Genomic DNA, 25,229 nt, shown 5'->3' on the forward strand with positions numbered 1-25,229 from the left:
ACCGGCATGGGTTTGTTTGGGGATCTGTGGGTTGTTGTGAAAGCAGCGGGTTTGGTTACAGATCGGATGACCGGCGGCCTGAGGGAATGTGAAGCCGAGGAGTCTCAGAGACTGAGCCCTACTGTCCCGAGATATAAAAGATGAGCAAAGTCGCTCCAGCCAGCACCTCCCTGAATGCGCTCAGCATGCCACCACACACTTGCATCTCTACAATAATATAAGCCAACTATGAGAACCATTCAGCTGGCCAATCAGAACAAGGAAACTTTAGACAAAAAGACAAGATGTTGGAGTAGACTTGAGGAATATGCGAAAGTCCAGGACGTTCATTCTAAGCAGCTTGACAGCCCAAAGGCTGCTGGCTCCCGTGGGCCCTCAACATCAACTGCGTTGAATGGATCTCATCAACTATTGGGAATACGAACCAATAATCCAGATTTCATCCTCAGACCTCGGCAGGCGGTGTTGCAGACCAGTTCGTTGGATAAAGGTAAAGGAAGCAATGGCAGGACATTGGTCAAGAGCAACTCGCTGCCTCCAATATATGGCTCAAAAGTAACCTCCATTCATGGCGGGAAGACTTGGGTGCCAAGTCGGCTTAGGGAACGCGAGATGCCGCAAATGGGTAAGAAAGCCAATATCTCAACTGTTAGTTTAAGGAGGGACAGAGCATTGATATGGAGACAAAAGGAGGGTGGTCAGTTTGCTAGCACAGTGGGCCTGATCTGTAGCAGCTTGGCTACATTCACTGTGACGGAACACTCTCCGAATCTAGAGCTTGGGCTCGAAATGCTCAGCAGGTCAGCCCTTGACCAGTCTAGTAAGATTTTGGATTTAAAGGAGAATAGCCCAATCACCAAGGACAGTGGAGTCATAACAGAAGGAATTAAAGACTCTGGTAGCGTGCGTGAGCCCAAACAGCATACACAGACACTCTCAGACTCCGCCATCGAGACGGAGACACAGAGCTCGCATAGGAAAAGAGGGATGGGGCAGGAAGGAAGAGTTGGAGTGCTAGATGATCAAGAAGAGGAATATTACACCAATCAAAGGATTATACAGTGGATCATGGGAGTAAATGCAAGTCTCTTCTCAACATCAAAAGATGAGCTGAATACACCACTGCTCAAAGAAGAAGATGTGGACACTATTAAGATTGTTTACGGTCAAGACTGAGGTGTACTTGAATGTTGTTGCAAATAAACCTCTACATGTGCAGTAGTAAAGACAGATTATGCCTATTTACATTATAAAAAACTGTAATGATTTTTGTTTAAAATGTATTATTCTTAATCAGCAATGAGGACTTGAGTTGCACGTTGACCAACTCGCAATTCTGACTCTGCCTAGCCCTTAAATGACTTTAGACTTGGACTTGAGACTTTTGAGTCGTGAAATTTCAGCTTGAGAAAAAAAATGCAAATAAAACTGAGTTTGGACCTCAAATTGGTAAACTGATAAAAACCTTGCTACAGTCAGTGGGCAGCGGTGTCACCTTCAATACATGCAGCTTTGAATAGCAAGTCTTTCTTTATAGAAAAACTTTGTCTGATGGACTGAACTTAGCGCTACATGCAGTAAATGCAGCGTTCAAAAGAAAGAAAAGAGCCCTTGAAACAGTTGGCTAGCAAGTTGTTTGAATTGCAAGTAATGTTCTGTGAGCTAGCGCAATAGCTGTTATAGCTAAAGCTAACAGCTTATTTAACTGAAGTTTTAGTACATTACAGAACACATTCCTTTAAAACTTCAGTTAGATTGTGCTAGCTAGCTAGCATACATGCTATATAAACTACAGACTAACCAACCGTCTCAACTTGTTTTTCCTTTTACTTTAAACACTGCATTTACTGCGGGTGTCTTTTCAGTTCCGTCCTTCAGACTGGAGGTTATTTTATAATGAAAGTCATGTTATTTGAAATAGTGTTGAAACTGACAGGTTTGTAAAAGGGTTTACTTTTGTATTAGCCTGAAGCTAATGTGACTAAACTCGAGACTCGGCTCGGACTCACATTAAACAACTTATGAAGATCTCTGTTCTTCAATTCTGTGTATGGTTCTATGTAAGGCAAATTAAAATAACTCAACATCATGACGTCAAATGGGACTTTTTAAAAGTGCATGTATTTTATAATGGAAGATCATGCAAAATTACATTGTTATACCACATTACTTGAAACTTTTTTCTGCAATAGAATACATTAAGTCCATATACAGAGAAACCAGGTCATAAACCATGTTTACCTTCTGATAATACTATAAATTGTGGAACAAGAGAAATGTGCTTAATTCCAGCTTGAAGATTGGGTGTGTAAATATATAAAAAGCTCACAGTTTATTCAGTCATTCACCATATTGTATGGTGGACGCAGCGATTTAAATGGCCTTTTGGGTGTCAGCATTTGTGGACGTAGTATCCTGTGATGTATCCGACGATGTACATGGCAGCCATTACAGCCAGCGAGCCTGCCACTCTTACAGCAATACCCAGCTGCCCTGTGCACACCTTGTTATAGATCCTGTACCATAAAACAAAACACCATCAGAAACACACGAGATGGGGTCACACCTAGAGTACACTGCAAGAATTCAAATGAGTTTTTTCTGTTTGAGAATGTACAGCTGTACAAATGTCATATGGAAAAAGCATTCATTCAAACTGTTTTTAATTGTAACATTCGGTCACGAAGACAGTCATGTAAAGTAATATACAACAAGCAATCTTGTTTTATATATTTATAGAAAGCCCTTGTTGGTATACAAAAAATGGCAATGTAAGTACTGTAGCCTATGAGTTTTTATTAGCTGTGATGTCACTGATGGTCAACATTGGGCCTATAGTTATGACCAGGCCAATAATGTGACTTGCAGAAATCAAAAAGAAAACCTAACCAAGCAAGAAGGTGAGTGAGGTTTTGGGAGATGAGTTTTCAAATATTCATAAGGTTCAGATATTTTAAATACATAAATGAGGTTAAAAACATCTAGATATCTATATTTAAATTACAGTGAACACCCTGTGACCTCTGGACTTATAAATTTGAGGGAAAGGTTAAAACATAAGTAGAGATGCAACAATGGAAATAGGGATTTTAAAGAAAATTGAATTCTATCAATCAATCAGTGACCCAGCAGTTTTACCTCAGGCAAAATGTGTTTTAGATCCCAGCAGGTTATTACAGTATTATTTGACAAAGAATATGAAAGTGGACATGATATGTGCCCCTGCTGTCACTGCTGAAAATCTCAAAGAATGCAAGATCCCACCTAACAAAATAACATCCTTAGAACATTCTCAGATTGGCTTGTAAGGACGTTATTTTATGGGGTCTTACAGATGATTGCCCAACCTCTTGTCTGGCCAAAGTGTAATATTTGTGGTGGGCTGAGGGCCAAAAGGACAAAACAGTACACGAATAAAGAAGGTACATAAAGTTTACATTTTTTTAAACATTACACAATACTTTGTCACTGAAATACTGAGCTGAATCTTATAAAGTGGTATGCAAAAGTTTAAACACCTTTAATCAAATGACGTTATGTTGATTTGCTGAGTGAAAATGAGTTAACGTCCTCCACAGAGAACAAATTTGAATATGGCATTTTTCTGGAAATTTTATTGTCCAGTTTTTATTTACTAGTATTGAAAAAAAAAATAAACATAAAATTTAATGTGCCATAAGTTTTGCACGGCCACATTTTATGATTTTTTTTTTTTTTTCCCCTCAATAGGTAACGTTCAGCAAATTAACAGTAATTGTGCATTAAAATGTGAAGTGTGTTCTCTGTAGAACAGGGGTGCCCAGTCCTGGTCCTGGAGATCTAACACCCTGGAGAGTTCAGGCCTTCATTACCTGGATCAGATTTCTTGGATTAGGGTTGAAGCTAAACTGTGCAGGGTGGTAGATCTCCAGGACCAGGATTGGGCACCCCTGCTGCAGAGGACGTGTTACCTTATTTTCTCAACAAAACACGCCATTTGACCAGGGGCAGCCAAACCTTTGTATATGACTGTATATAGTATTAAAAATCTGTTTGTTCTCTCATAGGATGAGGGGGTGGGGCTAGGGAAACGTTCTAGGGGCCAATTAAATGTCCTCACAAGCGAACTTTGCCACTCAGGCCACACTTTGGCAGCCCTGTTTTAAACAATGTCATTTCTGACGTCCTCACGGCATTCCAAGGACATTAATGATATGATAGTAAATGTTTACAGAACTTTTTATCCATACCTAGATATTTGGATTTTCCCCCTGAAATCCTACTTTAGGGACTCACTTTAAGATGATTTTAAAGTCACTTTCTGACCAAATAACCACTTTTAGTTGAATGAAAATGAATGGTAATTTGCCTAGTGGTTACTGGGGGAAGTTATATGAAGGATCTTGCAGTGTAGTGCAACAAGAAGAGATGTTAATGAAGGAAGCATTTGGTTGATTCAAAAAGAATGAACCAGACCTAATGAAATGAAGGTTGAAAAGATGTTTCAGTAAAAATCACACTCAATCTTCACTGACTTAAGGAGGAAAGGTGAGGTCAATTAATCATTCATAGATTTTACCTTTTGAAGGGCCTTTTAGAACTTAAGCAAGGCGAATAGCTGCTGGTATTAGTCACCTATTACTAAGAAGTGATTTTAGATTTATGCTGGTTTTAATAGGAGAAAAGCCTGTTGACAAAACCCAAGCTGGGATTTTATCTTTTAACCCTGTAAAGCAGGGGTGTCCAGTCTTATTCGTAGAGAGCCACTGTGACTGCAGGTTTTCATTACAAAGAAGCTGGAGTACACCAGATTCTACTTGTTTAATCAGTTAGTCTCTGTTTTAAACAACTGACAATATTCTCCTGCTTTGCTAGTATGAAAACCTGCGGCCACACCGGTCCTTTGCGGATAAGACTGGACACCCCTGCTGTAAAGTCAGAGGTTCCCAAACTGGTCCTGAGGGCCCCCTGGATATATGAATACATGGATCTTAGAAACTGGGATTAAGGAAAAATATGCACCGTCTGGGAGTTCTCGATGACCATTCTGAGAACCACTGGTCTAAGTTACTCAAAATGTTTTATATTTTGCCATTCATTTGTAGTAGTCACCAATTCATTGATAGCAGTCACTTAATAATTAACCTTATGGTTAACTGAACAATAAGCCTAAGAGTTCATAGGGTTCCCATGACAGGTTTTGTATATCTTCGTTGCCAAAAGATTTAAAAAGGTAGAATACATGAACACTCACCCATTCAGATTAGTCTGAGAAGCAGCTGCACTGACGTTGATGTTTTCATCGTTCCAGCGGTTATATTGTACACTCGCTTCACCGGATTCCATCTCCTACACGCCTTTAGTGTCTATATAGTGACAACTGTGAAGGAAATATGCCAATAATACCTATGCAATGTAGAAACTACAACACTGCATGCTTACATTCATAGACTAGTGTTCACAGCAGCACACTGTGACTGTTGTTTGTTAAGTAGAGCTATTGAGCAAGTCAAGGCAGCTTGTTGGCTGAAGTCCAATTCAGCATGTCAGGTCACGACTTCACACTTTCCTTGACTGTTTCATATACGTTTAGTTTACTTCTTAAGAATTTTTTTCTTTTTACAAGTACTCCAAACATACTAAGACCGATTAACCTCAATGCAATCCTCAACTCTACCAACTTCTGAAAACTCCACAATCATTACTACAATGCACAAAAAAACAATCCTTATTGATTTATTGATTCTATAGTTTGCACAGCCATCTCTTACAAGTTATTCAAATCTTTATCTCAGTCATACTTACATGAATTCCTTTCGCACCGAGTGGAGGATTTACTCCTCTTTCACTCTCTTATTTTATGCCATTGCTTAAGAGCAGCAGGTCTATGAGTTCTCTGAGCTGAACTTTTACTCATTGCCTGTCATAAAGCACCTAATGACCCGGTGATTTCCACTGCTTGCAGATAATCAGGCCAAGATCCATGACTGTGCTAAAACAGAGATATTTAAATAGTGACATTTGGCCCTGCTGCTCATTACTGGTCCTTGAGAATAAGTAGATTCTACTAAGAGATCTTTGTTTAAGCACTTTTATAACCATCTTAGGGATAGAAATAGACAGAATGGCCTAAACCTACTGAACTCAGGTAAAAGTGTAACTTCAGATAAATAAATGTTAAGAAAGGTAGGTCTGAAGTACTCAGTTGCCATAGAACTACAGTGGCACTTCCAGCATCTACAGCACTCTGGAAAAGTCAAAGGCTACCTTTGATTTATTTAATTTTCAGTCAAAATGGCCATTGAGGACAAGTTATTTATTTTGGGTCTGAAAGGATGAGTATCTGTCAAGAAGCCGTTACTGAGAAATTAAAACAGACAAAAAAAGAAGAAAATGTGCAAATCAATCAAAGAAGCTGCTGGTGTTCTCAGAACAATGGACCATCCCAGAGTCCAGACCTCAACATTATAGAATGTGTTAGGGATTACTTGGATTGTGAGAAGCAGAAAATGTAACCAACTTCTAAGACTGAACTTTGGAGGTGTGGAAAAATATCCCTGCAGATTTCTTTGAAAAACTGAGAGCAAGTCTCCTGTAAAGAATGGAAGCTGTAATAAAGGCTCTGTTTAATTTTCTCTTAAATTTGTTTTCTGCTTATTTACCTGATGCTGAAAAATAAATAAGAATAACAGGTAAAGGGCCGTTTTGACTGGAAATTAAATCAGTGAAAAGGTAGGCCTACTGTGCGATCAGAGAAAGGTGGTCTCTTTGCACAGCAGGCCTACTGGATCAGCACAGGAACTGAAGGTTTTTTTTCGGGGTCTGTCCTTCTTTCTTTTGGATACCTTCAGTCTAAAATAAAATGTTAGCAAACAGTCCAGGGGCGTCACCAGAAAAGAATGAAATCAAAAGTAAAAAAAAAAAAGACATTAGGAACTATAAATGTGAGTGACTAAAGCAGAATTCTCAATAATATACTGGAGTTGAAGTAAAATGTATTATCATTACAAGATATTCATACAAAGCACAAATCCATCAAAATCGTAAGTAAGTAAAGGGCCATTCCCGCCTAAAACCATCAATCATGTTTTGTGTTCTCTCAATATAATACACAGCATGCAAATACAACACACAATCACTGGGAATCCACCCACAGTGATAAAGAAATCCTCTAATGTAGAGGCTGATAAATGCAAATCTGATATTTGGCTAGGTTAAATTCTTCTTCCTTCTGCCAGCCAGCCAGCAAGAAAAAACAGCTTGCCTAGCCTTATGTATTAACCCCAAGGCAGTTGTGGTTTTTTCCAAGTTCTTCCCAGATGTAGCACTGGTTACATTTTTCATTTTAGTCAGAGTATCCCTTTAAGTAAATGAACTTTTGCTTAAGGGTAAATGTATCCAACTATCTCTGATAAATACTTCTGTAAACAAGTTAGTAATGCAGAATGTTTCCTTAACTGGTGCTATTTTTAATTTTGCTTTTTCAGAAATATAAAGCAACAACGACGTTGAGAACATGAGCTACTCTCTATAGCGGTCTGTAAGCAGGACAAGTAAGTAGTACATAGTCACAACACAATGTTATTGCTGTTGCTGCTGATTTCCTCCAGTCCTATAGGGGGCAGTGGGGCTGTTGATTTCACTTAGGAAACGAGAAGAAAAGCTTCGCATGTCAACACAGTTGTAAACATTAATTGTCAGTAAACGTTCAGCGCGGTCTCTGTGTGAAATCATCGCTCCGTTCAGATGTTTTCGCTGGATTTTATTGTATTGAATCAAAGCCGACTCCCGTAAAGAGACGGCGTGTTTATTCCTGACTGAGAGGACTGAAGAGCGGGAAACGATAAGCTAAGCTGGTTAGGTTAGCTAGGTTAGCAAATAAGCGGCGTTCCAGTAGCAGCAGCCACATTGTGCATCATCGGCTGATTTATTTAATATATTTCTCTATGAAAAATCCGAACTGAACTGGTGACTCGGCTTTATCTTGTAGTCACAGCTTATAAAAGGGAGTGTAACCATGCATTTTAGCTGACAATCAGTGTCTTACTTAAAAAAAGTTCTAGGCTTTGTATTCCCTATTTTTTGTAATTTAGTGCAACGATGACAACTCTTACAAGACAGGACCTTAATTTTGGTCAAGGTAAAACGTTGATCTGTACATTGTTTGTTCTTAATAATGTTATGAAAAAGATCTATATACTTAAGAATCGGTCACCAGTCTTACCCACAAAGGTCCAATGTGGCTGCAGGTTTTCATTCCAGCCGAGCATGAGGATACCTCCTACGACTAACCACCTGTTTGAAGACTCAGCCCAACTGATTAAATAAGGGGAATCAGCTTTGCTTCTGCTTGGTTTAAGTGAATACTGGCCCTTTGTGAATAAGACTGGTGACCTCTAGACTTACTATATGCTACAAGTTACTGCACAGTTATCATAAATTACTACAATACAATAAGAATAATACATGGATAAGTAAATATTGTAGATTGTAGATAGAAGTACTATAAGGTGTTTTGGAATTCTTATAGTTCTCAAATAGACCTTTTCTGTAAATATATCGTCACGTCGTCTGATATTGTATTGCTTTTTTTTTTTCAGTGGTGGCTGATATTCTCTGTGAGTTTCTGGAAGTAGCCATCCACCTGATCCTCTACGTTAGAGAGGTTTATCCATCTGGGATCTTTCAAAAGAGGAAAAAATACAATGTTCCTGTGCAGGTAAGCGTGACCCCACTGACCCTAATGAGATTTGATTTCCTAGTGAACCCTCTTTAAATGAGGAATATTTATTTGATTTTCAGATGTCATGTCACCCCGAGCTGAACCAGTATATCCAGGACACACTCCAATGTGTTAAACCCCTTATTGAGAAGGTGAGACCTACAGAAAAGACGCAGTGACTGAGAAGGTGTCCATCTCAATCACAGGGCCATCATAAGCTCATCCACATCAGATGAAATAAAGCTTTGTGTATTGTGATATGCTTACCAATGTTGTTTCATGTCGAGGCATCAAATAATGTATGGTATAATACTGATGATAAAGTAGCATTTTATTGGCTTTGAATATTTGAATAGTATTAATGATTTGGGATGCAAGAATCAGAGATCGTTAGAGATTAGAATCAGCAATTTTTTGATCCAAAATCTACAGTTGGCCGATTTATTATTGTTATTTTGGCCAATCTGTGTTGCATTTTTATGATGCAAATAATGTGAGGAAGGCAAGTGCACTTGCACTGTATTTCAATGTTGCCAGTTCACTTGTACCACAGTGTCCTAGCATGACTCAATGAGTGTAGCATGTTTTTTGAATCATGTTACGCAGGTATTTGATTAAAGCCGTTTAAAGATTAAATAATAAATTAAAGATTAAATATGTTATTTATACTGTGCAATTTATACTGTTTTCGTAACAGAAAGTACTGGAAATGTGCTGGTAGGTTTCGTGTGTTCATTTAGCCCACAGCGTGAGCTTCAGGTTAAGAAATCAGCCAAAATATTGCCCATCGGCTGTAAAGACATCACAATCGTCGTTTTAATAAAAAAAAAAACTCTATATATCCCTACACTAGTGATGGGCTGTTTGATATCGAGGCATTAAAGCTCATTTCACTATGGCAAGGCATGCTGTTTCAAAGCAGTGTTGATGCTTGTGTCAAATTACCTTTACCACGTCAATATGACATCCGAAACGTCGGATGTCACTGAAACAGTAGAAGGGCTTTGACAGTTTCAGAAGTTTTGGCACAGTTCCATACATCTCAAGCTTTTAGAGAGGTGTGAATCCACCAATTATGTATTTGATACACATATAACATTTTACTGAAGCACATTTACACCCATCAAACAAAGAAATGAAGAAGTTAAAAAAACATTCATACATATAATATCGTAATTTTATAGCACTTCAATAAGTGAACATGATTATCAGAACAAAATGAACACACACAGTGTTCTAATGCATGTTAGATTGCTTCCTCTGCGGTCTTCAGATTGACTGCTTTCATTTCTGCAAACCACCAACTGTAACTGTACTGCGTTTTCAAAGCTGCAAGGCTTTCTGAATTGTTTTCAATCACAGTTAAGAAGAAACCTCAAGAGCAAGCGCTCTCTTGTTATGCACAGTTCTAAATTTAATTATGCATCTCTGATATTGATTCATTGTCATATTTGTATACTCTAACTAGTTCCTTGATGGTGTGAATTATATGTTGTGATATACAGTTCAGCTTTCTGTTGTGGTGTAATCATGCATAATATTTAACACCTGTGCTTTTTATGCAGAATGAGGCAGAGAAAGTTGTAGTGGTAATCATGGATAAAGAGCATCACCCGGTGGAGAGATTTGTGTTTGAGATCTCGCAGCCTCCTCTCCTTTCAATCAGGTGAACTCAATAAGCAGTTTCTTGTTATCTTACTTAATCAACTTCTTAGGAACTTGCACTTTAATGAAAAAGAACACAAATAACTACCCTACTTCACCACATCCAATAATATTTACCATCTGCACTCACTCAAGGCTAGTCATGTGGTGGTCATAGAACCACCTCTGATGGTGTTTTTTGGTCTGTCTTCAGTGCATGATCTCTTATCTTTATATCCACTCTTGCAGCTCTGAGACTCTGCTTTCTCACGTAGAGCAACTGCTGCGAGCTGTAATCCTGAAGATCAGCGTGTGTGATGCTGTTCTGGATAACAACCCACCAGGTAAGATAGAAGCCTAATAGCCAATAACTAATCTAGCTGAAGCTGTCGACTAATTTAACTGAAGTTTTAGTAAGTTACAGATCACATTCCTTTAAAATTTAGTAAACTTCAGCTGGATTAGCTGTTACACTAATTAGATGGCTAATGACTTATAAACTACAGACAAACCAGCAGTTTCAAGGTGTTTTGCCTCTTTTCTTTAAACATTAGACTGAAGGTTTTTCTATAATGAAAGGCTCTTATTTGAGGCCGTGTCAAACCTGACAGGGTTTTGGGGGTTTTTACCTTTGTACAATGCAGTTAATAATGAGACTAAACTAAAATTCTCTGCTTGAGACTCACACTCCCAAGGACTCGAGACTCAGCTTGGACTCACATGAAGTGACTCATGAATATCTCTACACTATTGATTGGTTGATTGTAACTGTTGGTTTCCTGTCTCTCCTTTACAGGGTGCACGTTTACTGTGTTAGTTTACACCAGAGAATCTGCCACTAGAAACATGGAGAAAGTTCAGGTGATCAAGGTGGGGGCAAATATCCATCTCCCTTATTCTAATTCAGTTATTTCACCTCCTTTATTTTAGCATTGCTCAGTTACAGTAATGATACATTTTGTTTCAGCATTACTTACAGTAATGGCACAACTGTATAACTGTATTCTCTTACATTTTCTGCTATTTAACTCTTGTTAAAACCTTTTAACGTGATGTTTTGATCGTGTTTTATGTCTAATTTACTGCAACATCTACAAGTACACCTGAAATTAGTCACTAATTCCCAAACTGCAGGGACAACCCACACAAACACTGCAATGTTGCGGAGTTTACAGTTGCAGCCATGTGCAAACATTTTACAGAAACAGCCTCCACCTTTCTTGTAATGTGTGTAATTGCTTTAGTACTGAACTGAGTCTTATTCATTCTCATTTTTAATTTGAAATTTGTCATGAGATGTGATATTAAAAAGCGTTGTGTGCAGGACTTTCCCTGGATTGTAGCAGATGAGCAGGAGGTCCTCATGCAAGAGCCCAGACTCATCCCTCTGAAAACAATGACCTCAGACATTGTAAAGGTGACACTGCATTTTCACATTGATGGTGTTTGTGTAGTACAATTTTCTACGTAATGTTAAAGGAAAGGAATAAAACAACCCCTTCATCTTTAGCCACTTATTAAAGTTTTATTAAAGCAGCTATAAACATTCAGACTCTCATAGTCCTTACATCACATGATGCAATGTCCTGCTTTCAACAGATGCAGCTATACGTTGAGGAACGTGCACATAAAGGACCCCAAAACACAGCGTGAAAGGACTGTGCCTGCTGAAAACATATTTAGGCAGATAAGCTTTGTCAATACTTTTTTGGTCATTTATTCTGTAAAAAAGAAATAAATATAATCTTAAGCAAAATACATTTTAGTCATTTTTTTAAAATAAGCAACGGAAGAGCAAAAGGTACATCTGGAGCGTTATTTGTTAGATCATTTTGAAAAAACACTTCCTCTTTGTTGTCACATTTTCCGTTTCCTTCAGAGTAAAGACGTTGTGCGACTGACTACAGGTGTTCATACTTTGGAATTACCACTATGGTGGTAAGTAAATAAAATAAACGTTCTTTTAAGTGAAAGGTTGAGAGCAGACCATCAGTTTGTGCTTTGAGTTGTAAGATAAAATGTACCTGTGCTTCCAACATAAATCTTGTTTCTTTTTTGTTTTGGACCAGCTGGTCTTTAGTGCCAGCGTGGTGTTGCAGGAAGCAAGTTTCTGTGCATTTTTGTCAAAAGAGTATTTTCTGAAAATTGGAGATCATTTCACAGAGCTAATGAAGCACCAAATGCTCATGTTGCTGTGTGCAGAAGAACAAGCTGTTCCACCTCACAGGAAACATTTCACACACCCTGTTCAGTATGTGTTTCTCATGAATGTCTTATAAAAATTAATTTACCTTTTACATGGATGCAACATTTGGATTTTTTTAGACCACCACAGCAGCAACAAGAAGACATTCTGCTTTCTGAATATGATTTGCTTTTAATGCTGCTCATACTTATACTGCCCCATACTCACTGAATGAAATACCCACTAAAATATCTTCTTTACAGTTCTCAAGTGTGTGGGTGTGGGTGTGGGTGTGGGTGTAGGTGTATATGTATGTATACGTATGTGTATATATGTACAACCCTATTTCCAAAAAACGCTGTGCAGAATGTAAATAAATATAGAATACAATGATATGCAAATTATGTAAACCATATTTTTAAAGTACAATACTAAAAAGACAACATATCAAATGTGGAACCTGAAAAATTTTAGTGTTTTTTGAAAAATGTATGCCCATTTTGAATTTGATGCCAACAACACGTTCCAAAAAAGTTGGGACAGGGGCATGTTTACCACTGTGTTTCATCACCTCTTCTTTTAACAACACTCTGTAAGTGTTGGGGAACTGAAGAAACCAACTGCTGTAGTTTTGAAAGTGAAATGGTTTATACATTCTTGTTTGATACAGGATTTCAGCTGCTCAACAATTCGGGGTCTCCTTTGTCATAATGTGCCAAATGTTTTCAGTGGTTGATAGGTCTGGACTGCAGGCAGGCCAGTTGAGCACCCAGACTCTTTCAATATGGAGCCATGCAGTTGTAAAACATGCAGAATGTGATTTGGCATTGTCTTGCTGAAATAAGCAAGGCATTTCCTGAAAAAGACGTCGTCTGGATGGCAGCATATGTTGCCAAAATATGTATATTATTGTTCAGCATTGATGGTGCCTTCATAGATGTGCACTTCACCAATGCCATGTGCACTAATGCACCTCTATACCATCATGAATACTAGTTTTTGAACTGTGCACTGATAACAAGCTGAGTGGTCTTTAGCCCGGAGGACTAAAGACGCTGTGTCCATGATTTCCAAAAAGAAATTCAAATTTTGAGTCGTCGGACCACAGGACACATTTCCACTTTTCCCTCAGTCTATTTTAAATGGGCTCGGGCCCAGAGAAGGTGGCAGTATTTCTGGATCCTGTTTATATATGGTTTCTTCTTTACGTATGAGATTTTATTTTGCATTTGTGGATGCAGCGGCAAACTATTTCTGTGTTTCTGAGCCCATGCAGTGATTTCCTCTACAGAATTATGCCTGTTTTTAATGCAGTGCTGCCTTTTTGATGCATGGCCCAAAGATTACGGCCAGCAAATACTGGTTTTTGGCCTTGCCTCTCGCATACAGAGATTCCTCCAGATTGTCTGAATCTTTTAATGTTATTATGTACCGTAGATGATGAAAAGCTAAAGTTCTTTGCTATTTTATGTTGAGAAACGTTATTCTTGAATTTTGATCGTGCCATCTAATTAGTGTAACAGCTATTTGCCAGTCAACCACCAGGTGTTTTTTTTTTTAAGCATTACACAACTTCACCAGCCTTTTGTTTCCCCCGTCCCAGCTTTTTTGGAACATGTTGTCGGCATCAAATTCAAAATGGGCATATTTTTTCAAAGAACAATAAAATTTCTCAACATCTGATATTTTGTCTTTGTACTATTTTCATTGAAATATAGGGTTTAAATGATTTGTGCATAATTGCATTTTGTTTTTATTTACATTTTGCACAGCGTCCCAACTTTTTTGGAAAAGGGTTTGTATGTGACGTCTTAGGGAACAGCCTTGTTATGTGCCATGTTATGTGCCATGGGAACAAACCCCATGTCATCACTCCACCCCTACCAGTTAACAAAATGATGATTGTACAGATTTGTCTGTGTCCTACTCCTTCCATCAGAAAAAAATCAGAATTCTTCCAGTATCAATACTAATTTTTGGAGGTCCACAGGTCAGAGGCTGTGTTGTTTCGAAGAACTCAGTGACTTGTCAGATTTACTTCTCTTGTATCTGAATACAAGATATGTTGTTGTACGTACCTTCTTTGTGTTGTGTTGTCTTTGCCGTAGCCACCTTCCTTTTTGTATGTGTTCTCGATCCTGCTTTTTTGGTTGTCCTTGTTGGCTGTGAGCAAGTTACAAAGTTCTCTGCTGCTCAGTGTTTCTATGCCAGCTGAGCATGTCTGCAACAACTGTCAACTAAATTATGTCAATGTAACTTAATATAAGTTAAATCTACTTAAAATTTTTTCCTTGCTTAAACAAGACTATACTAAGTTAAATAATTGTAAGCACAGTGCATAAAACAATCAGTACAATTAATTAGCATTTCAGATCACTTTTACACAATTTATTTGAATTCATATTACTGATTCATAATTGAAGACATATGAAGCACGTACCTAAGAGGCTACTTAAGACAGTTGCTCATAACCACTTAACATCTAACATAACAGCTTAAAGTCACATTTAAAGTGTGAGTTTAAAGGAAGTTCAGAATTTAGTAAGAGCGTAAAATGTGTAAGTTGTGACTAGCTTATGTGGATGTTTTTAAGGCTTGTTCAAATAGACAGTTCACAGTTTTTTCAGCATATCTAATTAAAGCGAAAATGATAAAAGCCAAATTTTTATGTTTTAATTCTGATTCCAAACAAGATACTTGGACATGCAAGTTTGACCAGTCAAATCAGATTTAATGTGTTTTTTTGACGTTTTGACATCTCCTGTGGCGGTTCATGATGGCAAGAATAAAAAGCTGATGCTGCACATGAACTTTCTAGCTTAAATATGAAGAGCTGAAGCCTTTAACAGACATTTAGGCAGCATTTTGCAATGAGTATGTTGTAGTTTTATGGTGACTAAAGATTTGAAATTAAACCTGCCTTAATTATTACTGGTACAGCCCAGCTCTTGACCAGGTTATCTTTTCATGTTCTGTTCATGCGATGCTGTTGTGAAATATAGCATGAAAGTTCTGTTAGCTAGCTATAATTGTAATTGTAAAAGTAACGCTACACAATAACATTGAAGCTCATAAACATGACCATCCTTCCCCTCCTTGGTCAGCATACTCCTTGGGCATGTCCCCTAAAAACAAGAGTAAAAAGTTTGTCTCTTATAAGCAAATGTTATTATCCACTTTCCCACTCCTACTCTTCCCCACCTCCCTCTCCCCGAAGCCATGCAGTAACTGTGCTGAGCACAGTTACAGGTTGACTGTGTGGTGTGATGGTTCTAGTAAGCAGCGCAGATGAGGATTTCTTATTACTCAGGACCAACACATTACAGTTATTAGCAGCAGTCCTCATTTTGCTGCACTGAATCACAGATCACTCTTTATGTTGTTCTTGTTAGCTATCTGATATTTTTTTTTTTTTATCTAGCAAGCTAATGTTGCAGGTTGTCAATCAATGACCGTCCACTGTTTGAATGTGAGTAAGAGAAGCTCACTGTTGTGCCATTGGTAGGGCTATGTGTTGATATTAAAGCCAAGGTGCTATTAGTGTCTGTATGTGTGTCAGCTAATTAATGTTGTAGAATGATAGAAGATCTGATGAAAATAAGTGCTCAGCACCCCTAAAGCTCTGATTTTAGAATCACCCCTGGCATACTCACACATGATTTGTTACTACGGGAAAAAATGGAGCTACCCAAGCACACGTCACCACATCCTGACCATACAAATAACATGTTCATTTGTAACTTAAATTCTGAACTCTCACGTGTAAAAATCAGAGTAGGCATGTCACAATTATTACATAAAAGCCTAATCACAATGACTGGAGATGTCTGCAGTCATTTTCCACAGTTGTTAGATTTCACAGTCATATTATGCTGCAACAAACACACTATGAAATTGGGTGTTGGATAGCAAATAATTGTAAATAAAAAGCAGTAAGTGCATTCATTGAGACATTGTAGGACTTATGATGATAAAAAAAGGTTCTAAACTAAGTCTAACTTGGTGCTCTAACATGTTTAGAGGGCAGTGCTGAGTAGTGTCTGTTTATTAGCTGCATAGCCTGGTGTAGTTCTAATGATTTTAGCATGTTTGCTTGCTGGATGTTTTATTTATTTATTTTTTTGTCTTTTTTTATCTCTCAAAAACAAAAGTAAAAGAACTCAACTTGGTGTGTACAGACTATACAGGATGTGATGGAAGCAAGTATAGAGCAAGGTTTAAACCACAAACATATGTGTCCTGTAAAAAGAAAAACATGTGAAAGCAAGTGCTGCAGAGCAGAACTGACATAAATATGCTAGCAAGTACGTGACTGATGTTTAGACATGCCAGTAAACTAGAAACCAACAAAAACCTATTCTTTGATCTTATACCTATGATATACTGAAACCTATACTGTAACCTGAAGGTGCAACATGTGGAGTTCAGTTAGACTGTTTTTGTTCCATTAGATTTCCTTTGATCTTCTTTTGAAGCCTGGCTTTTGATGAAAGTGGAAGCACAATACTCAGGCCACATTTTTAACATTTGCATTTTAGCCATGTCAAACAGATTCAATTAAGTAACATAACAAATTATCCATTAAGATGGCGACTGACATGATGATTTCATCTCAGTTTAATTGCATTTGTCTGGTGAGGCACAGTAGAATTAGTTTTATTTTTGATATTCGTCTTTTCAGTGCTAGTAACTTTTGAATTGACTATACTGGTCGTTATGACCACAGAAAGTGATGCACACCTTGTCTTTTATGGTTTGGGTGACATTTAACATACCCCTCCTTTTAGGTTAATACTGAAAAACTGAGACCACATTCCCAATCAGAATAAAATGCATGCATTTGTAGACCATACCTACATCTGTGCACACATACTTGTTTTCCTCCAAACTGTTCCCTTGAACAGTAGATGTTCATTTTGAATTGGTGCAGCTTGGTGTCAGCAATCATGCACAATTGAGTGTAATATATATATATATATATATACAGCTGCACCAAATCATTGATTTCAATGTTGAATTTAATACGGCCAATAAGGATGATCGGTTATTTAATCCTTGACAACTGGTCTAGAAGTAAGAATCCTTGAGAAGTGACCTATTTGAAGATGGCCCCTAACTTGACTTGCTGAGTGTTTGGTGGATTTTTAACACTTTTGTTGTAATAGAGAAAATTCCACTTAAAATGAATAAAATAAAACTTTCCCTTGTACACTGTTGTGGTTGTTTTTAAGTAAAAGTTCTAGATGTTTAAGCATCTTTTGAACTTCAAAGATTGTGAATGTCTGAGGAATATCGAATGTCCAACATAAGCTAACTTTCTACCAGTATACGGGTAAGATCACTCTTTATAGGTAAGGTACGCTCACTGTTGTTAGAATAAGTATTGGCAAGTATGTCTGTTAGCTACGGGTTGATCAAATGTCCTTATTCAAAATTAAAGTGGTGTGCGATTCTTCCCATAGCTCAAAGTTAACAACACAGCAAATGTGGTCTGTGAGGTATATGTTAAATGTCACCCAAACTGCAGAAAGTGGGTTTCATTCATAATAGAACAAACAAAAAGACAAATATCAAAAATAAAACTAACTTTACGGTGCTGTCCTGCTTCATTTCAGAAGCTGCTTTAGCACACGGCTATGAGGCCAAAGTGTGACAGCCTTTTGCTAAGTTAGCAACAGAAGTGTTGCATGCAGCACTAGGTGTAACCACCATTTTCCATACTGAAACTATGCCAAAGCAAAAATAGTGCTCTACGTACAACTTGAGACAGTTTCATAATAATGCTACTCAGCCTTAGTAAATACAGCACTCATCGAAGTATTCATAAATTAAAGCATTACGAAGCAACTTCACTGTACCAGTGTATATTACTTACCTTTATTATGATTAGTGCCATTAAATTCCAAGTCCTGTTGACCACATTGATCCCGTTCTCCAGAATATCGTCTTCTGACAGAAGTATGATTTGCATGCTGTAAGACAGCAGTATTGTTTTCACTTGTGCAGCTACACTCAGTGAAAGGTTGGCTCCTCATTGAAAGGTATGTTTCATTTTTTGTTAAACTAGATGAATAATAATTTTATAGAAAGTTTTGTCTGTAAATGCCTTCTGTGTTATAGAACATTAGTTACCACCAAACAACCGATATGAAACAAAAACTGTACGGTTCTTATACAGTTAACAAGTGCGTTTCTTACTTGACTTATATATAACTTAATATATAACTCCTTTCTATGTTTTAAATATGTTCATCACAAATCAGCATTCTTTCTTGTATGATTAGGGCCACATTCGTATAAACAAAACACACACCAGGGGAGGTGCTCAAGCTAATTCTATATTTGAATATTTTGAAAGACGTATATTAGCTTTATATCTTAGCAATATGTAATGGCATTAATTTAGTGAGAAATGTATGTTTTTAGAACGATGAAATATGTAGAATTTATCCACAATTTCCATATTATCATTGTATTTATTTACAGTGAATTTTGTATGTTTGTTTGTTCAAGAAACTACTACTTTCCACTTTGTCATGCCTAACAACACCTCTTAATTGTAAAATCACTGTAACTCTATGCATAACTGAATAGATTTCCTAAATTCCACCATCAGCACACCTAATTTAACTCAACACAGATTTGAATGGTCAAACAAAGAATTGGAAGCATACTACGAATCCTGTATCTACAGTGTGTCTGGTGTTTTGGAAGGAGTGGTTCAACTTATTCAGCCACATTCATTCAAATAAATATAGTCAGAATAACTTAGCTGATATAAAAGAGATAAAAAAAGAAAGAATGTAAAACACATTCAATAAAAATATAATGAAATAACTACATGTCTAAAAGATAAGTATAGTAAACAATAGCACTTCAAAATCAATTGTGTCTTCTGTGGACCAATAAAAAAATTGTAGGAGATGCGTCTGTCAGTTTAAGTGTAGCAGTTCACTGTATTCCAATGAAAGAAACAAGGTCAGTCCTCCCTGTTCCAGTGAATATAAAAAAAATAATGTAGGGCCAATCACACCAAAGGACAACAAAACTTAACACTTTTGGTGTCTGAAAAAATTGGGTTCTTCAGCTGAAAGTTGTCCACAGAATTGTCAGATTTAAAATCAGGATATGGGGTCACACTGGAGGAAATGTTTTTACAAAATTCCTAGACTTTTAGAAATATATGGATGAGTATATGACTGCCATTTACTAAAAGAGACACTTGTAAAATTATGCCTGGGATATTTATCAACATTTTTATGCTTCTCTTTTTTATTTATAAAAGTTATAATTTACTGAACCATGCTTGAAACAGTCACACCATAGGACATTTTTTGAGATTTGGCTCAATTTGTTTTTAAATGTTATAAAGCAGTTTTGAGAACAGCAGGTGAATGTGAAACACAAACATGACTAACCATTTACTGCATTATAAATAATGTTTGTACTAATTATTTTCATTTTTATCTTTTGAGACAAAGACAGTAAAAATGCCATGACACATCAACAACCCAGATACATGCCCAAAACTTCTCTCAACCCACTTAAACCACTCCCAAGTCATCATTAAGGTCTCAAACTTGCTGATGGTTCACATTGTGACATTGTGGTATCACAATACAAAATATGACAGTGCATCGTGGAGAATAGGCATTCTATTAATCATGCCATCTAATGAGATTGCATTCCAAAAGTCACCATCAGCCAGCACCAACAAGACACTCCTCCCTCCCAGCTCTAGTCTCTGTAAAAAGCTGTGCAACAACAAGGATGCTTGATTTTTCCTTTTTCTTTATTGAAATATCATAAAAGCATCTGATTATAAGGCCAGTTTTGAGAATCAAATCGTGGGCTGACTGTTAAAATCAGAAAATAAGTTACTGTGATGGATTTGACTTCAGTCTTACTGCATGTTAGCTAGCTAGCTATGATAGACTGCTAGCCTGAGGGAAAATTTAAACATCAATTCACAACAAAAAAAGTTAACTTACCAAACCTCTCAGTGTTTCAGTGTCCTAATGTCAAATTTTCCAAGTTCTGTTGAGGTCAAATTCTCTCTTAATCTTCTTCGTTCACATATTCAGTTCAAACTTTCCCCAAAACGCTTCGGCTGTGAGAGTTCTTTTTTCGGTGAAATGGTGCTTTCCCTGTCCTCACTGCTGATTGGCTGAATCTGAATCTACAGATTTATCATTGAATGAAAAGTTTAGACATGCTTAAAACAAGCAAATATATGTGTTTAAATTAATATTTTAATAACTGTAAATTACTATTTATTATGTTTATGTGTAATTATAACCATATATAAACATTTTTTATGAAAAACACTAAAGCGTACATGGCAAGGGTACTCCAGGACCAGGGCTGGGACCCTGAAAACATCACTTCCTATGATAATAGCTGCAGAAGGTACAAAAAATCTTCACTGCATTTCTGTAGGGAACTCTTTGTACTCCTACTGAAGACGTTTTCTTTTCATTTGTTTTCTTTCAGCTAGGCCAATTTACATTTACATTCATTTACATTTTCACTTCTACTGTAGGCATAAATATTAACATACCAACAAAAATCTGTCATAATCGGTTACCTTAAAGTTCAGCACAATACAAAATGGAACTTAAGGTGTGTGTGTGTGTGATTTCATCTGGAACTGGTATTTGTTTGGTAGGTGTAAATAAGTTGTAGCACATTTTAAGTTTTTCTTTATCTTTTTCAAGGTTACATTATGGTCCAGTGGAGTTGTTTTCCTTTAGAAAGCAGGAGAGCAGAAATGAAGCTTTAATAAGCACCTTCCTACTTTAGAAACAGATACTTTTCGTTGTAGGCAATGCTTTGTCCAGCTGAGCCGACGTTGTCTGATGCACAAACATAAATTATTTCAATGTCTGTGCAAATGATCATGTGCTTACTGTTATTCTGACCTTCTTATGAAGGTTTTATTGTTATTTAATAGAAATGTTATTTGATCTGCACTATGTTCTAAACTTTCAGACCCAAAAATGTTCTCACCATCTAGTGTCTGACTTGATTGATACGTTTTCCTCCCACAGGGTTTCCATCACCTCTTTTTCCTCTTTCCATCTTATACGTCATGAAACTGAAAAAAAAAAACACAAAGTGATAAACAAGTTCTCATAGTCATGAGTCAAAAAAAAAATGCATTAATCTACAAAAAATATACAGGAGAAAGCAAAAAGAGAAGGCTGCAGTTTTATATAATGTTACATATTGACAGTGATGTAAAATCTATATGAATTCTTTCATCTTTTTTTATATTAGGCTATTGAGAACACACACACACACACACACACACACACATTTTCTAAGCCGCTTATCCTTCTGGGTCGCAGGGGGGAGCTGGAGCCTATCCCAGCAGTCATTGGGTGGAAGGCAGGATACACCCTGGACAGGTCACCAGTCAATCGCAGGGCTATTGAGAACACATTTTCAATAAATTTTATTATGTAGTAATAGAGCACATTACAGTACTAAAGTTTTATGAATAAATAAACCGAAAACACAAATAAAATGCAGTTGCTAAATATTTTGCATTCCATTGTTGACCAATCAAATTCTAGGTTAAAGACAACTAAATCAACAGCACGCCATAGAAAGAAAAAAATAAAAACGTCTCGAAGACCATCACAGCCTTATATAAACTGACTTATTATTCAAAGCACTGAAGTAACCAAACCCACTATGTAATATTACATAACTGCATAAATACAGTGACTACAATCAGCGATCCAACTTCATGAATTAATTGATTTTGCTTAATCATGTTACCACTTTCATGCAGTTTTATGTCACTGTTACAGCTTTGAAAATGGCTTCCACCACAACAGCCACCCAACTCTCACACATGCACCTGCACACAACCCACATGTGTGCTATTGAAAAAGCACACACACAACAGAAGACAGCAAAAGTTGAAGGTAGGACTATTTCTTATCATTGTTTTGTGTGTTTCACAATGTTTTGCAATACCAGCTGAAAGAACTGCACACCACAGCTGGTCTAAGTTAGTTTTTGCTGATGCTCTAACTGTGTTAGATTAAGTACGTTACCATAAGTGTAACAGAAACACAGTCTAGTGGTGCCTATGTACTTTCTTTGAACCCAATCTTTAATTTAGTTTTTCTTTTTCTAAGAAGTGGAACTTCAGTTTTGAGACTAAAACATAAAAAACACAGAAATGGAAATACACGTGTAGAAATAGAGATGTTAAATGTGCAAATGTAAGATCATGAGTGTATGTATATCACACATCATATATTTATATAGTATAATTATTACGTATATGATGTAAGATTAACCTTTTCGCACTTATTTTAAAAAGGTATATGCTGTACTACTACTACTACTGCTACTGCTACTACTACTAATAATAATCATAATCATAATCATAATAATAATAATAGCAATATACATTACATTCCACCACTTCACTGTAAATCACAGTGCTGCATTCTTCTCATTCAGGACGTTCAGTCAGGCGGTGACATTTTGAAAAGATTGAGCATGAAAAGTTTGCTGCTGTGATTTTTTTCTGTGCTGATTTGGGCAGGGTAGGAATACATGTAACTGTATACTGTATTCTGTTACAGTTACAGAGGAAAATTACAGTAATCAGATTACAGGTACATAATAAAACAGGGTGATTCAAACCACATACACGAAATTGGCTGTTTAAATGATTAATATCACAGGAGTTGTGTAGATTTTAAGAGTTTTTTTAGTTTGGGGGAAAGAGAGGGGCTCTGCTGCCAGGAGAGATTTCTGAAGTACCTCCCCCTCCCTTCCCCCAATGCTGGCAGCAGTTTGTGGTATTTTATTCAGCCAATATGAAGAATTTCAGCAAGTATTTCATTTTTATTGTCAGAACTGAGATCTGAAAATTCTACAGTTTGATTGCATGTAAACGTTAACCTGCCACATTTTAAAGCTGAAGTGAACTGACATTAACAGTCTGAGAGCGCAGTCTACGAGCTCTGAAGTTGCATGATTTCTTTCTTCAGTAGATCCAATGATAGGCGCAAAATATTAATATGTGTAAATGAACATTATTTGTAAGACAATCAGCTCCCTCATAGTTTTTGTATGAAATTAATGCCTTTTTAAACTCATAGTACACGTTGATTTCTGTCTGTTGAAATGCTGAGAGCTGATTAGGAGCTTCTAAAAATTACGATCAACAGTCTGAGCGCAACGCACCAACATGACAGCTTATGATCCAGTACAGCCTTTTAACATAGAGAACACACATGATGGCCACTTAGAATTTTTAAATATATTTATGACTTCTATTTAAAATCTATTTTAGAACATATATTTATGATTAGTGTTGATGAGGGGTCCAGGGTGTATACTGCCTTCCACCCAATGACTGCTGGGATAGGCTCTAGCTACCGCCACGACCCAGAAGGATAATCGGCTTAGATGATGTGTGTGTGTGTGTGTGTGTGTGTGTGTGTGTGTGTGTTGATGAAGGGTTTTGATCTTTTGACTTTGGTATGCTGAAGACAGATTTTTAACAAATAAGGCAAAATCTGTATTTTTTAAACTATATTGCATTTGCATGTTGAATGAACTGAATCACTGTACAATGATTACTTTTTCCACTGTGGTGAGTCTCAGAGCTTTTAGTCTCACCCATGTTTTCTTGTGTAAATCACTCAGTTCTTTTCCTGGGTAGCTGTGCCATGATTTGTAAACGTATCACCTTTTTCACTGCAGGTATACAGATCTAAACTCAAATTGTACTGTACAAATTTGTTACCTTTATATTCTACATGTTTCCATATATTGCTCCTCTTAGATTTGGCCATTTGCTAAATGTGAGGTCAGTGACCGTTTTTGTGAGGCACAATATTTGTTACCTATACGCTCTCAATTTGCTTTATAAATTAGTCCAGTTTTCTTGTTTGCTTTGTGCTAAGTTAAGGTCTTGTTGAAAAAGCCACGTTGAAATAATTTTTCTCTGTTTTTTGTTTAATAATATGTCTTTAGTTAAGGGTAAGTAATCTATAAGTAAGAGAAAGTAATCAGAATCCATCACTTTAATATAGTAATCATTTGGATTAGGTTACAATTACACTTCCGTAAGCTGTAATGGAATACATTTTTAAGGTAACCTGTCCAACCCTGAGTTTGAGGTGTTCAACGTTTAGAGACCAACCATGTGCAAACATGGAAAATTGTGTTCTTCTTCAATTGATAAAAAATTACGTTATTTCACAGAAGTAGTCCAAAAATCTAAATGTTTCAGTTCAGAGTGTCACACTGTGAACGTCTTAATGAAGTTGACTGCAGCATTTATTGACAGCCTAGAGTAGCTTCCCTAAATTGCCATGTGTTATATCAAGTTTGATTTAGAGTTCTGCTCGGGACAGGTTGACCTGAGGGTCCGGTGTGATCTGCCAAGTAATTCATTCATTCAGAGGCTCTGTGGACAGCTTGGACAGTTATTGGCTGTGGAAGGAGATGAGCAGTGAACAAATAAACTGTTATACCACAGAGAAAAGCACGTTAACTACCACATGCTGCATGCAAGTAATGAAGCTGTATGACATCCACTAAACAACCTGCGTACAAATCTTACTGGGTCATTCTACAGAAACGTCCATTTTTGTGTCCCTAGCATTTACAGATATATTATACTTGAAAAAAAACATTTTAGGGTTACAATTTATTTATATT

The 25,229-nt window shown here is 36.9% G+C and overlaps 2 protein-coding genes across 6 annotated transcripts in view; one reads left to right on the forward strand and one right to left on the reverse strand.

The window, feature by feature from the left end:
- Positions 1 to 2,094: 2,094 nt before the first annotated feature.
- Positions 2,095 to 5,917, reverse strand: smim1 (small integral membrane protein 1). 2 transcript variants are annotated; one of them, XM_036579135.1, is made up of 3 exons: positions 5,785 to 5,917; positions 5,234 to 5,359; positions 2,095 to 2,516 (listed from the first exon to the last, which is right to left on the reverse strand). In XM_036579135.1, the coding sequence occupies exons 2-3, from the start codon at positions 5,323 to 5,325 to the stop codon at positions 2,393 to 2,395; spliced, it is 216 nt and encodes a 71-aa protein (XP_036435028.1). In that variant the 5' UTR covers positions 5,326 to 5,359; positions 5,785 to 5,917; the 3' UTR covers positions 2,095 to 2,392. The 2 variants fall into 2 exon arrangements, with proteins under 2 accessions (XP_036435028.1, XP_036435029.1); XM_036579136.1 differs by having other exon boundaries at positions 5,234 to 5,345; positions 5,785 to 5,916.
- Positions 5,918 to 7,602: 1,685 nt separating this feature from the next.
- mad2l2 (mitotic arrest deficient 2 like 2) overlaps positions 7,603 to 25,229 on the forward strand; it is a 43,997-nt gene continuing 26,370 nt past the window's right edge. For 3 of the 4 annotated variants that reach the window (XR_005007664.1, XR_005007662.1, XR_005007663.1), the window contains exons 1-8: positions 7,603 to 8,119; positions 8,580 to 8,698; positions 8,782 to 8,853; positions 10,267 to 10,367; positions 10,595 to 10,689; positions 11,142 to 11,215; positions 11,670 to 11,762; positions 11,945 to 12,283. Coding sequence is in view for 1 of the 4 variants with exons in the window: in XM_036579137.1 (XP_036435030.1) it covers positions 8,080 to 8,119; positions 8,580 to 8,698; positions 8,782 to 8,853; positions 10,267 to 10,367; positions 10,595 to 10,689; positions 11,142 to 11,215; positions 11,670 to 11,762; positions 11,945 to 11,998 (648 nt within the window). In the remaining 3 variants the exon portion in view is untranslated. Of the gene's footprint in view, positions 8,120 to 8,579; positions 8,699 to 8,781; positions 8,854 to 10,266; positions 10,368 to 10,594; positions 10,690 to 11,141; positions 11,216 to 11,669; positions 11,763 to 11,944; positions 12,319 to 25,229 lie in introns of those variants that run through there. The other variant, XM_036579137.1, reaches the window with a different exon arrangement.

The sequence above is a fragment of the Colossoma macropomum genome, unplaced genomic scaffold (genome assembly GCF_904425465.1).
Source record: "Colossoma macropomum unplaced genomic scaffold, Colossoma_macropomum, whole genome shotgun sequence".
Taxonomy (NCBI): Eukaryota; Metazoa; Chordata; class Actinopteri; order Characiformes; family Serrasalmidae; genus Colossoma; species Colossoma macropomum.

What these genes read in the sequence shown, in the direction of transcription:
- smim1 (XM_036579135.1), bottom strand. Translation starts at nt 5,325, where the DNA reads ATGGAATCCGGTGAAGCGAGTGTACAATATAACCGCTGGAACGATGAA. An exon ending in TCTCAGACTAATCTGAATGG is followed by an intron (nt 2,517 to 5,233) that starts GTGAGTGTTCAT and finishes TTTATGGTACAG; the next exon opens with GATCTATAACAAGGTGTGCA.